The sequence below is a fragment of the Panthera uncia genome, chromosome B4 (genome assembly GCF_023721935.1).
Source record: "Panthera uncia isolate 11264 chromosome B4, Puncia_PCG_1.0, whole genome shotgun sequence".
Classification (NCBI taxonomy): Eukaryota; Metazoa; Chordata; class Mammalia; order Carnivora; family Felidae; genus Panthera; species Panthera uncia.
The window spans coordinates 128,091,862-128,106,268 of NC_064809.1; the positions used below are offsets into that span (position 1 = coordinate 128,091,862).

The 14,407-nt window shown below is 60.5% G+C and overlaps 1 protein-coding gene across 3 annotated transcripts; it reads left to right on the forward strand.

The window, feature by feature from the left end:
• SH3BP1 (SH3 domain binding protein 1) lies at positions 1–13,235 on the forward strand. 3 transcript variants are annotated; one of them, XM_049626322.1, is made up of 18 exons: positions 1–101; positions 1,331–1,373; positions 1,621–1,725; positions 2,796–2,872; positions 3,153–3,264; positions 3,367–3,443; positions 3,947–4,091; positions 4,825–4,893; positions 5,058–5,148; positions 5,538–5,683; positions 6,387–6,498; positions 6,872–6,953; positions 7,040–7,120; positions 8,025–8,141; positions 8,837–8,934; positions 9,259–9,412; positions 10,432–10,526; positions 12,521–13,235. In XM_049626322.1, exons 1-18 carry the CDS (start codon positions 43–45, stop codon positions 12,670–12,672), a joined length of 1,815 nt encoding a protein of 604 aa, XP_049482279.1. In that variant the 5' UTR covers positions 1–42; the 3' UTR covers positions 12,673–13,235. The 3 variants fall into 3 exon arrangements, with proteins under 3 accessions (XP_049482279.1, XP_049482276.1, XP_049482277.1); XM_049626319.1 differs by having other exon boundaries at positions 11,880–12,649; XM_049626320.1 differs by lacking the exons at positions 1–101; positions 1,331–1,373; positions 1,621–1,725 and having other exon boundaries at positions 3,157–3,264; positions 11,880–12,649.
• Positions 13,236–14,407: the final 1,172 nt, after the last annotated feature.

Below are 14,407 nucleotides of genomic sequence, written 5' to 3' on the forward strand. Positions count from 1 at the left end.
GCCCCCCGACAGTGACCCCGCGGCCCCCAGCCCGCGCCCAAGATGATGAAGAGGCAGCTGCATCGCATGCGGCAGCTGGCCCAGACGGGCAGCTTGGGACGGTGAGTGTCAACCCGCGCCTTCCCGGCCCCAAGCTCACCCCCGGCCCCGGCCCCTAGGGGATGAGGGGTGGGGGAGGCGGGGACGGCTGGACAGCCGCCCTCTGACTGGCCGGAGCCCCTCTCTTTCTCCCTCCCCTCTGGGATGCCACCCCCACCTCCCGGGGCTCTGGCCGGAGGGGCTAGGCCCTTTGGGGGAAAGGGGCACCCCCACCCCGATTGGAGCGGAGTGCAGGGAGGATCAAGGAACCTGGGTCGTCTCTGCCTCCATGCGCCTCTTGAGTGGATGGTCCTCCCTGGCCTCACTTGTCCCCTCTGTACAATGGGGACAGCTGACCATCTCTGGTTGCCTGAGGGAGGGGGAGGGGCGATCAGGGCCCCAGACCCTGGGGGAGGGGAGGAGACTAGGTCCCGTCGTGGAGGGCTGAGGGGCCTCCCTTGTCCGGCTGTGTGCCTCTTCCCCCCACCAAGCCCAGAGGCCTCCAGCTTCTCTCTCTTGCTTCTGCTTTTCCCAGCCTCAGGTGGAAACATCCCTGGGTCTCTGTTCTCCCTCCCCCCCCCCCCCCCCCCCCCCCCGCCAGCGCCTGAGCCCGTGGGGTGGAAGCCAGAAGTTTGGGGAGCACCCAGGGCCTGTTTTCTCTCCTCTGCCCCCTGTGTTGCGAGTTTCCCTGTTCTCTGGGCCTCCGGGGAGGCGACTGGGTGTCCAGAGACCTGGCTCTAGTCTTCAGCTACACAGATGCCTGTGTGAGCCTGGGCAGTCAGGCCCCCTGGCTCCGGGCCTCAGCGTCCCGTGTGTCCCCGGGCAGGGACCCAGGGCCTGCCGACCACCCCAGGCCAGAGTCCTGCGTGACTGACAGCCCAGGAGTGTGTGAGCTCACACACTTCCCGTTCTTGGGGCCACCCTGGCCTCCTTCTCCCCGGGGTCAGCAGAAGACAGAGGCTGGGCCCTGGGGTGGCTTCTCAACTCCACTGCCTTGGGTTTCATCCGCCCTCTCGCAGGACACAGCCCTGGGTGGAGGAGGAAAAAGTCATGTATCCTATTCCCGCCCCCACGGAATGTGCTCCGACTGGGATGAGGCAGGCAGGCGGGCCACCCAGGGCGGCCTCCAACGAGGAGGGGCACTGGGAACGATCGGGGTCCAGGTGCCCTGTTGAGGGGGCAGGGGGAGGCAGGGGGTTTCCTAACCCGGGCCGCCTCAGCAGAAGCTCCTCCCTCCCCGCCCCCCCAACAGCACCCCGGAGACTGCTGAGTTCCTGGGGGAGGATCTGCACCAGGTACGTGCCCGGGCGGGTGGCAGGGCAGGCCCGTGCAAGCTGTCAGCAGAGGGCCCCGCGAGGACGAGGACGCCATTTGGGGGGTCGGGTTGAGTCATTCCCCAAGCTGTTGGCCATGGGGTCTCCAGGAGGAGGGAAGAGAAAGGTGGTTCCTGCTCTGGGAAAGAACAGGGCGGTGGGGGGGGGGGGTGGTGAGTGAGGGGCGACAACCTGCCACGCCGTGTAAACCCAGAGCCCCCCCTCTCAGGTGGAGCAGCGATTGGAGCCAGCCAAGCGGGCGGCCCACAATGTCCACAAACGGCTGCAGGCCTGTCTGCAGGGCCAGAGCGGGGCAGACATGGACAAGCGGGTGGTAAGTGGGGGCGGGGGGGGGGGCGGGAAGGAGGGGCCTGGACCGAACACCTCTGTCCAATGGGAGAGGGAGGTCGGGGCTGGGGTCCCCCTGCTAGTCTGAGGCTCCGACACCAAGAGGGTCCGGACTGCTCTGTCCCAAGTACATCCCATGTACCGATGAGGCTCTGCCTCTTCCCCATCCCCTTTTGGACCCTGCCCCCATCTGCACCAACCCCCTGAGCCAAGGCCGGGCCTCGGACAGCACCTGAACTTCTCGATGCAGTCTGCACCCAGAGCAGAGCAGAGCAGAGCAGGCCCCCTGCACTGAGGCAGTGGGGGAGGGCTTCCTGAAGGAAGTGGCAGTTGGGCAGATATTAATACTCACTGGTATTAATCAACAGCATCTGTAGACTGATTACCGCTAGTCTACGGCTAAGATAGGTTAATGCGTTGCCTCACTTAATTGCCCACGACACCCCCTAGGAGGAGGCTGCCTTATTAGCACTTTGTACCGAGGAGGAAATGAAGTCAGAGAGGTAAAGTCTTAAGGTCACACAGCTAGTAAGTGGCAAAACTGAGATTTGATCCCTGGTCTTTCCGGCCCAAGCTGGTGCTCCTAGTAACTCTCAGTGGGAGGGTTTTGAGCTCTGCAGTGACTCAGTCCAGCCACATATGCCCTGGGGCAGGGGAAGGTCCCGGCTCCCAGGGTGTTCCCAGTGCCTCCGTTCTCCTTCCAACTGTGTCACCTTGGGCAAGCTCCTTGCCTTCTGTTCTTGGTTTTCTAGCGTGTGAGGGTACTTGGTCATTCCTTCCTGCCCAGTTGATTGGTTTCTGGGAGGGGAAAAGGGCACCCCAGGTGGGGTGGGGTCAGGGGACGGGGCCACAGGGAGATGTCACTCCTCCGGGCCTCGTCATCATCCCGTCTCCACTCCTACCTAAGACTGTGGCCCTCCCGGCTTCCCTCTTCCCCTGTCCACACCCAGTGCCTCAGTGGGGCTCTGCCCCCGAGAAGCCTGCCTTGTGCTTGGGTGGGGTGGAGGGAGGCTCACTGGGGGCCCCTGCTCACAGCCCGCCCTGACCTTCCTGCAGAAGAAGCTCCCCCTCATGGCTCTGTCCACCACAATGGCCGAGAGCTTCAAGGAGCTGGACCCTGATTCCAGCATGGGGTGAGCAGGAACGGGGTGCCAAGCGGGGGATCTGGGCTGGGAGGGGTTCCAGGTGAGGGACGGGTGACCAGGATGGGGGTAGTTAGTGTCTTGAGCTGGGGGCGGGGGGCGGCGTCCAGGTCAGTGAGGGCGGCCAGGTCTGGGAAGGTGTTGGCTCAGCCAAGATTGAAGGACAGATAGAAGGGGCAGGGGGTGACGGGGAGGGAGGAGGCCCCATCACGTGTTTCCGGACGGGAGTGAGGAGCTGTGGGGGCTGGGCCCACCGGTGTTGTATCCACAGGAAGGCCTTAGAGATGAGCTGTGCCATTCAGAACCAGCTGGCCCGCATTCTGGCCGAGTTTGAGATGACCCTGGAGAGGGATGTCCTGCAGCCGCTCAGCAGGCTGAGTGAGGTGACCTGCCCCCTGCCCCCTCCCCGCCCAGCTTGCCCAGCCTCGGCTCCCACCTCCCCAGCCTGCCGACCCCCTCCCTCCCCCCCGTGTACCTGCCCCCAGGAGGAGCTGCCGGCCATCCTCAAGCACAAGAAAAGCCTGCAGAAGCTGGTGTCTGACTGGAACACCCTGAAGAGCAGGTGGGAGCCATGGTCCCTGGGGGGGGTGTCCATGCCTAGATCAGCCCATAACGGTGGCCACAGAACCCACACTAGAACAGCGGGGACAGGGTCCACTGGGTAGTGTATGTACTTGGGGACTCATCTGGTCTTTAGGAACACATGTGGTGAGGGTACATGTGAGAGTTCCTCTCTGAACATGGGTGTGCGCGTGCGCGTGCCAGCCGGGGGTGACTCCAGAGCCTGGGGTAGCTATCAGGGATCCCCCAAGATCCCTGGACTGCAGGACGCCCCCACCCTCCACTCTGGAGCTCGGTGGCCGCGATCACCAAGCCCACCGCCAGGGGGAGCCCCTGAGCACTCATGGCCCAGGCTGGGCGGAGGCCCAGGGCAAGCAGAGCTCTGGGATGTTCATCCATAAATCCCGAAACCTTGGGGGGGTCAGGTATGTGGAAGGGACACTTGGCTCTGGACATGCAACGGGGACAGTGACCCCCCCCCCCCGACCTTGGGATCGTTGCCAGGCTCACTCAGGCAGCCAAGAACTCGGGCGGCGGTCAGGGCCTGGGCGGTGGCCCCGGCAGTTACAGCCACACGGCCACCGCCACCAAAGTGGAGACGCTGAAGGAGGAGGAGGAGGAACTGAAGAGGAAGGTGGAACAGTGCAAGGTGAGCGAGCACTTGGAGTTCCCTGGACGTGAGGGGGTGGCGAGGGCGGGTACTGACCCCATTTCACAGGGGAGGGAAGTGAAGCTCAGAGAGGTGATGTGACTCACCCAAGGCCACACAGCTAGGAAGCAACAGAGCCCAGGATTTGAATCCAGGCCGTCAGCCTCCAAGCTGTGTGCACTCTGCCACTATCTTGTGGCCTCTTGTGTCTACACCGTACACGTCATTCCTGGGAGGCGGGGACTTGGGCTACTCACCACGGTCTCGGTGTGTTTGCTGAGTGAGCAGATGAATGAATGGTGACTAATACAAGCCACCGTGCTTAGGGTATGAGGCACAGAGATGAGGACTAGACGCCGTAAAAGTCCCTTAAGAGCCGGGGTGGCTCAGTCGGTCAAGCGTCTGACTCTTGATTTCGACTCAGGTCATGCTCTTGCGGCTCGTGGGTCCAAGCCCCGCATCGGGCTCTGCCCTGACAGAGCCTGCTTGGGATTCTCTCTCTCTGTGCCCCTCACCTGCTTGTGCGCTCTCTCTCTCTCTCTCTCTAAACACACAATATAATGTAAGAGTTCGAAGGGGGGTCCCTGTGGGCCATCCCCAAGTGCAAACCTTGGCAGAGAGAGGAGAGTTGGCCGGGGCCTTCCACGTATAGCTTGGACAAGTCACGAACCCCTCTAGGCCTCAGCTTCCCCTCTTGGCAAGGGGTGTGAGCCTTCCCCTTTCTGTCCCCAAGGACGAGTACTTGGCCGACCTTTACCACTTCGCCACCAAGGAGGACACATATGCCAACCACTTCATCCATGTGAGTCCGAGAGTGGGCTCCGGCCAGTGGAACTCAGGGGTGGACGCCAGGGGCCCCCTGAGACACCCTTCAAGATGTGGGAGGGAGGGGTGTGTTCTTAGGGACTCCAGGGGGGAGGCTCAGCTTCCCTCACCCACCCTGGGGCCACCCCCTTGTCCCCGCAGCTCATGGAGATCCAAGCTGATTACCATCGCAAGTCTCTGAGCTCACTGGACACGGCCCTGGCTGAGCTGAGGGAGAACCACAGCCAAGCAGGTGGGGACCCAGGCGGACCCAGGGGACCCCCCCCCCGCCCCCAGCCCTGCTCAGGGCATGTTGAGATGCTTGCACTCCATCCTGGGAGGCAGTAGGGAGCCCCGGATGAGTTCTGAGCAGATGCGTTCCGATTCGATTTGTGACTGAGAAGTCACTCTGCCGTGCAGAGTGATGGAATGAAGGGGAACAGAACAGGAGTCGGGAGACCTTTAAGAGGCAGGAGGGAAGGGGTGATGGCCCGGGCTAGGGGCGACACAGTGGAGGTGGGTAGATTCGAGAGAGATTGGGCAAAGCAGTAGCCCTTGAGGATGTCTGGGGGCGGGTGGGGTGGGGGCTGGCTGTCCAGGGACGGGGGGAGCCCGGGCCACTGATCTGTCTCGTCCCTGCAGACCCCTCCCCCTCGATGACGGCCGCCCCCTTCTTCAGGGTGTATGGGGTGTCACTGGGAACCCATTTGCAAGAGCTGGGCCGGGACATCGCCCTGCCCATCGAGGCCTGCGTCATGATGCTGCTTTCTGAGGGCATGAAGGAAGAGGTGGGGCCCGTGGGGGCAGGTCGGGAAGGGACACGGGGGCCGGAATCCTTAGAGCACAGGTGCCTGGGAGGCCACGGCCTCCTGTTGCCAAACTGACATCACGGCCCACTGAGTGATGTTCATGGGCAGCCGCTAAGCCGTAAACCCTTTCCACGTCTTGCTCCGTTTAGTCATCCCCAAAACCCTGGGAAGGAGCCTTCACCAGCTCCATTTTACGAGGGAGAGACGGAGGCCAAGAGGAACACGGGCCCAGTGGCACACGAGATGGTGTCAGTAAAGCCAGGGACCCCCATGCAGTCACTGCCTCGCGCTGCCCTCACCCGTCCCGTGCACCTTGCCGGCACTGGTCTGTTGGCTCCTGCCCCGAGGACAGACCCTTAGACGCGGAGCCTACTCGCAGAGCGACCTGGGCTTCTAGACAGTGCTGCCGGGCCTCCTTCCTCCCTTCCGTGCCCACCCAGACGCCTGTGCCCCCACCGCCTTCCCCGCTGCCCCCAGACTTCCCACTTCGCGCCGAGTCCTAGACCTTGAGAGTTGAGGGCGGCCACGCATCCTGTGGTCCCCACTCTGCCCGCCAGACCGGGTGGGGACACAGGCCCGGTGAGGGCCGAGCGCCCACCCCGAGCGAGCCAGGGCCTCCCGGCCAGGGCGTTCTCCCCTGCCGGCCCTCCGTGACCCCCGCCCGTTTCCTCTCGCACCCCAGGGCCTCTTCCGCCTGGCCGCTGGGGCCTCGGTGCTGAAACGTCTCAAGCAGACCATGGCCTCGGACCCGCGCGGCCTGCAGGAGTTCTGCTCTGACCCCCACGCCGTGGCAGGTGCCTGCCCCGAGGAGCCCCGGGAGGAGGGCCTTCCCCCCAGATCCCTTCCCCTCAACAGCCTGAAATGCTCCCGTGATAGTTTGGCTGAGGGTCTGATCATCTGCCGAGGAGACACCTCCGGAGACACAGGGGTCCTTAAAGTGGGGCCCATGATGTGTACGTACATTTTTCTGGGACCAGGTCCACCAGCCTTCGGCATTTTCTCCAAAAGGCCCATGGCCCAAAGAAATGATCAGATCTAGACACATTAGTGGGAACAAGGGCCTGGTACCCAACAGATGGAGAGAGCTGGACACTGGCGTGGAGGTAGGGGGCTTGGGGGACTGTGTCTAAGCCCCGCCCCCCCACTCCCGCCCTGCCACCGCTTCAGGTGCCCTCAAGTCCTATCTGAGGGAGCTGCCAGAGCCCTTGATGACCTTTGACCTCTATGACGATTGGATGAGGGCGGCCAGGTGAGTTTATGCTGGGGAGGGCAGGGCTGCAGAGGTGGGGCCCCAGGGCCCTGGCCTGGCTCACCGGGTCTCTCCCCGCTACCCAGTCTGAAGGAGCCAGGAGCCCGGCTGGAGGCCCTCCAGGAAGTGTGCAGCCGCCTCCCCCAGGACAACCTCAGCAACCTCAGGTGAGCATTTCTGAAACCACAGCTAAGATGGCCTAGTCCTATCTTCCATCCTAGACCTTGAACCTCTGAAGCCACACCACCTGGCTTCAGATTCCCACCTCTGCCACCTTGTGGTCCGAGGCAGGTGAACTGACCGCTCTGTGCCTCAGTGCCCTCATCTGGAAAACACAGAGCATAGCAGTCCCTACCCCGCAGGGTGGCTGGGAGAGTCTCAGCTTAGCTCAATGCCTGACACATATATGGTGCTCAGCAGGTCAGCCGATTTAACTATTAAAACATTTTAGGGGGTGGTTCAGTCGGTTGGGCATCTGACTCTTGATCTCAGCTCAGGTCGTGATCGCAACGGTTCGGGGGATCGAGCCCCGCATCGGGCTCTGTGCTGATGGCTCAGAACTTGGAGCCTGTTTTGGATTCTGTGGCCCCCGCCCCTGCCCCTCCTCCGCTCATGCTCTGTCTTGCTCTGTCTCTCAAAAATAAATAAATGTTGGGGCGCCTGGGTGGCTCAGTCGGCTGAGCGCCCGACTTCGGCTCGGGTCGTGATCTCGCGGTTCGTGAGTTCGAGCCCCGCGTCGGGCTCCGGGCTGACGGCTCAGAGCCTGGGGCCCCCTTCGGATTCTGTGTCTCCCTCTCTCTGCCCCTTCCCCGCTCACGCTCTGTCTCTCTCTCTCTCTCTCTCTCTCGATAATAAATAAACATTAAAAAAATTTTTTTTCAATAATAAATAAATAAATAAATAAATAAATGTTAAAAGCAATCAAAAACAAAATTTAAGCCACCTGATGGGGTACCTTTGCCACTCTTTGGAAACCCCAGGCTGAGAAATTCTCAGGCCTCAAGGGCGTCAATGGGTGTTCATGGCCAAAGACGCCCTGTCCCTGGCCAAGCCCACCTTCTGCCTCCCCAGGTACCTGATGAAGTTCCTGGCACGGCTGGCCGAGGAGCAGGAGGTGAATAAAATGACGCCCAGCAACATTGCCATCGTCCTGGGGCCCAACCTGCTGTGGCCTCCCGAGAAAGAAGGGTGAGGGGCTGCAGCTCGGGGGAAGGCGGCCATCCCCACCCCACCCGTCCGCTGCTTATTTGTTCCCCCGGGCCTCAGTTTCCCCATCCTTGGAATGGATCAAGCAGCTCCTCTTCTCCAGGCTGCCGAAGGGAGCGTGGACCCCACGGGGCTTTGGAGATAGGCATTCTGGGTGATACTGGTAGTGGGCTGCCTGGAAGGCTGGGAGCCCAGCGATTTCGTTCCAGCCCCGCCCCTCGACCTTCCAGAAATGCCTTTAGGAAGCTCACTCTCCGGACTTCCCACTGCTTCCTCTGTAAATTGGAGAGAAATCATTACCAGCTTTGAGGGGTTTGGCGTAGGGAATTAGACGAGCAAATGGAGAAATGTTTTATGCACCGTAAAGGGCGAGGGGTCATTATAATTCACCCGGCCACAGACGGCACAAAGATTTCATTCGTTTGCTGAGGACGATTACTTGGGCGAGGCAGCCTAGAGCCGAGAACTATGAGGAAGAGGGTCCCGTCCCTGGCGAGCGATGCCTGCTGTGGGTGAAGGAAGGGGAACATTTGGCACGTGGGCGACACATTTGTCATCCCCCGGTGGTCCCTGAGCTTTCTGAGAACAGGCACTTGGCGTGATTGGGCCACACAGAGTTGGGGTCGCTAACAGGTTGCAGAATGGATGGCTCACCCCCGTTCCTTTTTTTGCCCCAGGGACCAGGCCCAGCTGGACGCAGCCTCAGTGTCCTCCATCCAGGTGGTGGGCGTGGTCGAGGCTCTGATACAAAACGCGGACACCCTCTTCCCGGGAGGTGAAGTTCCCGTCTTTGTGAACGTGTCCCCTTGTGCCCTCATCTGCCCAGCTGGGTGCCCTCCAGACTTAGCTTCCGTCCCTGGCGGCCTCATTATGAGGCCCGGAGCAAATTGCTTCTCTGTCGTGAGCCTCACTGTCTCCCCTGTACAATGGGGATGATCCTGCCTGCCTCGTGGGATTGTCGTGAGGCTCACGTGGGAGTAGGGAGGTGCTATGTGGTCCAGATAACGTCGGGGGAAAAGGAAAGAGGCCCTGATGTTGGCCGAGGCGGGAAGGCTGGCGGAGGTTCTGGAAGCTAAGACCTGCTTCCTTCTGTCTGCAGACGTCAACTTCAACGTGTCAGGCCTGTTCTCAGCCCCTGTCCCCCAGGACAAGGTCAGCAACAGGCCAGCTTCTGAGGAGCTTCCAACGATCGCTGTGTCCACACCCGCTCCAGCCCCAGCCCCTGCCCCGGCCTCAGCGGCTGCCAGGGAAAGGTAAGGACTGATGGAAATGAATGACCCCCATCTTCGCCCCAAGATGTCCAGCTTGAGGCACGATCTCTGGGCTTCCAACAGCATCTTGGGAAATGTCATTATTGTATTTTCCATCCCAAATACCAGGATTCCCCATTTGGAGTGGACGGGGTGGAGACCCAGAGGCTGTATTCCTCTCGGCCTCTAATGTGCCTCCTCGCTCGTCGTATGGCTGTTTACTGAGCACCCACTATGTTCCAGGCACTGTTTCAGGCCCTGGGGATTTAGGGAACTAGGGAGCTGATCAGCTGGAATTTTGTAAACACCTTCCAGTGTTCTCTTTGGTCCTTCAGATCTCGAAGGGCTCCGTCATGCATGTTGTCTCCATACCAAACAGGCACTATTCTGTCATCACGCAGGCAGGGCACAAACCGTGACTTTTCTCGGAGGAACAAAACAGACAGACGCTGGCCTTAGAGCTTGCTTTCCTAGGGCCGGGGAGAGAGAGAGCCAACAAGTACATCCATAAATGGGTACTGTCATGGCAGGCAGTGATACGTGCCCTTACAGGAGAAGAGAGCAGGTTAGGGGGAGGGAGTGGGGCGCTGCTCTAGCCTGGGGATCAGGAAAGCCTCCCTAAAGAGGAGCGAACTGAGCAGAGACCTGGAGGAAACCCAGAAGGAGCCATGGCCGCCCCTTCTGCTCCTTGTCCGTTCTCTGCCTTCTCGTGGCTGGAACATTCAGTGGAGATCCCACGGAGGCCGAGAGCCGAGGCCCTGCTTTCTACCTGCCATCCTGGCCCATGGGGACCCACCCGTCACAGTATCACATGGAAGCCAGGGGTTCAGCGGACCCAAACTCTGGCCAATGCCAGGAGCGTCTTCTTGAGGGAGGGGGGCCCAGCCTGGGCCCAGTGACAAGGGGCAGGGGACAAGTCCTGGGAGGATCCAAGGTTAGCCTGGTGCCTTGGGAGTCTCCCCAAGATTCCAGACTTCTGGGAGATGGCCAAGCTGGACCCTGACCCTCTCCTTCTTTCACAGGATAGAGTCCGAGGCGCCCCCCAGACCAGCCTCTCCCAAGGTCAGTAGGAGCCCCTCGGAGGCAGCCACTCCAGGGGAGGACATGGCTCGAAAGAGTAAGTTGGCCAGGGGAGGGAAGGGGGGAAGCGGGTGGGCAAGGAGAGGAGCTGGGCGATCAGACCATCTTGTGTTTTCGGACAGCTGGGAGGCCAGGAATCCAGGTGGCTAAGAGCCTAGGTTTGCTGCCTGATGCTCTGGGTTCAGATTCCGGTGCTGTGACCTTGGGCAGGTGACTTCACTGTCTGCCCCCTCAGCTTCCTCCTCTGTGTAATGAAACAATAACCACACCTACCTTGTAGGGCTGTTGGGCAAATTAAACGGTGCTCTCCTGGCTGGTAGCTGGTACCCAGTAAGTGCTCGATAAAGATTAGCCCTCCTCCTGAGCGTAGCGGGGCTGTGGATTCCGGCCCCTCAACAAGTCCAGAGATCAGAGTGAAGAGGTGGGATAGAGGCTTCAAAGGGCTGGTGGGCTGGGGGTGGAAAGAAACTCGGGGCTCCTCTGAGCCCCTTTGGTGCACTCACCTGTTGACTTGGCCTAAAGCCCAGCAGGTGAGAAGGCGCAGGGTTCAGATGAGGGGTCACTGCCAGTGATCAGGACACTTGGGAGGGCCCAGCCAGCCCAGGAGGCACTGGAATTTTCTCCCTGGGGGTACAATGTAGAGCTACAGGACCCTCCGGACCAGCATGGGGTTGACAGGTCACACAGGGGCCTTCCTGCAGGAGGAGGCGTCCAGCCACCATTCCTGGATGGGGCAAGTGGGATAGGTGTTCACCGGAGCTCAGCACCTCAAGCCCCTGAAGGTCTTTGTGTCAGCCCTGGGAGGTCCAGGCTCTCATCCCATCTTAACGATGAGGAAACTGAGGCCCCAGGGGGGCAAGCGATTTGCCCAAAGCCCACAGTGGGTGGAGGCAGGGCTAGGACCCGTGTCCAGGCCTCTTGGCTCCTCAGCTGCCTCACGCGATCGGAACGGTGTAGCAGGATCTCTGAAAACCAGGGTGGGTGGCTCTGGTGGCTCCTGAGAGGTGAGAGTGGCCCAAGAATCCAGAGGAACGGTGAGCGTTTCTTCATTCAACGACTGTGTATCGATCCGTGCCCCGCGCCGTGCTAGCCAGCACCGCACGGGATGGCCTCGCTTAGTTTACGTTCCAGCCGGGGACTCAAGCAAAATAAAAACGGGCATAGTCATTTCAGAGGGCAGCAGGTCCTGTGAAGAAAATACAACAGGAAAATATGACAGTAACTGGAGCAGGGCAGGGGAAGGGACGGCCTAAGTGACAGGGAGCCGGCCGTGGAAACCGTGTTCCCGGCAGAAGGAATGGCAGGTACAAAGGTCCTGCGGTAGCATGGAGCTTGGTGGACTGGCCACAGGCAATGTGGATGCCTAACTGCCCCTGTCCTTCCTCCACAGCTAAGCGCCCAGCGCCAGCCCGGCCCACCATGCCGCCCCCCCAGGTCTCCAGCCCGCGCTCCTCCCCTCCAGCCCCACCCCCGCCCCCTGGCTCTGGCAGCCCTGTGACCCCCCAGGCCCTGCCCCGCCGTCTGGTCGGCAGCAGCCTCCGGGCCCCCACGGTGCCACCCCCCTTGCCCCCCAACCCCCCGCATCCCGCCCGACGCCAGAGCCGGCGTTCGCCAGCCTCCCCCAGCCCGGCCTCCCCGGGGCCGGCCTCCCCTAGCGCAGTGTCTCTGAGCATGCCTGTGCAGGTGGACCTAGGGGTGGCCACAGAGGAGGGACGGGCCCCTGAGGTTGTAGGCAGGGCCTCCACTCCCCCGGCCATCCCCCCTCAACCCCGGCCCAGGAGCCTTGCCTCAGAGACCGACTGAGCTGGCGGTTTCCCCTGCAACAGTCAGCATCTCCTCCCTCCCACCGGTCTACCCGGGACACAGCCCTCGCCCTTCCCAGGGCTGGGGGCCTCCAGCCTCTGCCTACAAGTGCCTCGGTGCCCGCTGGGTCGGCCCCCCTGGCAAGGAGGACTCAGGCTAGTCCTCCACTTCCAGACCTTTTCGTCCTGAATCCACACTGGGCTTGGGGGCCCCTCACCCGACTCCCAGCTCTCTGGCAGGGTCCCAGGGGAGCCGCTGGAAGGAAGGAGGGGCCTGCCCGCCCCTACAGGACTCTTATTTGTCTCTTGCCAACGTATTTTTTTGTAAGGCTGGTAAATAAATTATTTTGGACAACACCGGAGCAGCTGCCCAAATGCTAGTTGGTTTTTTCTGCCCTCCAAATAAAGAAGCCACTTTCATAAAGGGGAAGATCTTTCCTGTTCTTTGCCTCCTTTCTTTCTTGCTGTCTGGAATGATAAGAGCCAGCATTTTTAGCTCTTACTCTGTGCTGTACATCGTGCTTTTCCATGCGTGGTTTCCAGGGACTCCTCTCCCTGGGAAGTGGATCCCGTCACCTTCCTACAGGTTGAGGGGACTGGGGCTCAGAAAGCGACCTGCCAGACACACAGCAAGGGAGGCATGGACGTGGAAGGAGGACGCGGGTCTGATTCCAGAGCCTGGGCCCGTCCCTCACATCCAGAGCAATTAACTGCCTAGTGTTCCACTTTCCTCATCCAGGAAACAGTACAGCAGTTTCCACCCCAGGACTGTCGTTCCGAGAATGAAACGGGACATTCCTATAGAGACCAAAGCATCACCCTTGCACACAGAAGCGCCCTATAAGCACTGGCTCCCGTGAATGCCAATCCCCCCCACCCCTGGTGTTCTCAGAGTAGGCAGGAAAGGCTCCCTCGAAGAGCAGGGATGGATCTGCCTGCAAACCGCTGAGGCTGCTGGGTGCTGCACCCTGAGCCGGACCCCGGCCTCAGCCCAACACCCAGGGAGCTCCTGGGAACAGACACGCAGGAGAGCTGACAATCAGAATCAAGTATAATGGCACCGGGAGCCCATGTGAAACCAGTTAGGGGCTGACCACCGAACCCAGACTCATGTCTTTGTGTGTGGAGGGCACAGGTAGGCTTCGTGGAAGAGGTGACTCAAAGAGGAGTCTTTCAGGAGTTGACCAGGTGAAAAAGTCAGGGAAGAAGGAAGAACATTCCAGGCTAAGGAGACCACCTACTACAGGAGCAAAAGGCCAGCGGGCATTGGGGACCGGAAATCATCTGAGCCTCAGAGAGGGTTGGTTGATAGGGTGTGGCTTTTCCCAGGTTGCTCCTGGAGGTCAGGTCTTCAGAGCCTTCTCACAGACAACTCGGAATTTTGACACATGCCTCCCCGAGTAGGGACTTAGGCAGCTAAGTCACGCTATCGCTGCTGCCTGAGCCACTGACTACTGTTGCTCTGGCTCCTTCCCTCCCCAGGGTGCTTAGTGACAGGCTGCCTCTCGCAGCCTGGTGACCCAGTGCCTCTCCACCCTGGCCTCACAGTACAACCCCTATGTCATTAAAAAACAGCAAATAAATAAATAGTCTCGGGCCCCACCCAATTAAGTCAGGATCTCTGGGGTGCTGCGTCGCTTTGGTATTTTTAAACAGCATTTGTCAAAGTCACCGAACTGCACATGTAAGATCTGCACATCTTACTTGTATGCAAATTAAACCTCAAAATACATGTTCCCCGGGGGACTCTACCAGCCAGCGTCGAGAACGACTGGTCTAGGCCAAGGGCCCCAGCGCTCGAGAAGACACTATGCGCCTCTCTCCTAATCATACCCACACGCTTCTCAGGACTTGGCTCAGAACCGGAGCGTCCAAGGTTCAGAGGGCAAGGGGTTCTGACCCAAAGGCAACATCTCCCTTAGCATCTGTTTTCCTCCTAGCAACTAAGCTTCTGATTGGCTGGGGAACGTAAGCGCGGCTCTCCGCTCCAGATTTTCTATTAGTAACTCTTTACTGGCCAAGAAGAACGTCAGTTTATCCTTTCAAAGGCTAGTCGGGGTTGAAACTCGGCGGCAACTGGCCTAGCAGAGCTAGGAGGAGGGGCGAAGGGCTAGGC

Excerpts from the sequence above, each read along its gene's own strand:
- SH3BP1 (XM_049626319.1), top strand. The coding sequence starts at position 43 with ATGATGAAGAGGCAGCTGCATCGCATGCGGCAGCTGGCCCAGACGGGC. Across the intron at positions 8,142-8,836 it reads TGGCCTCCCGAGAAAGAAGG|GGACCAGGCCCAGCTGGACG; the intron begins GTGAGGGGCTGC and ends TTTTTGCCCCAG. Across the intron at positions 9,413-10,431 it reads TCAGCGGCTGCCAGGGAAAG|GATAGAGTCCGAGGCGCCCC; the intron begins GTAAGGACTGAT and ends CTTCTTTCACAG.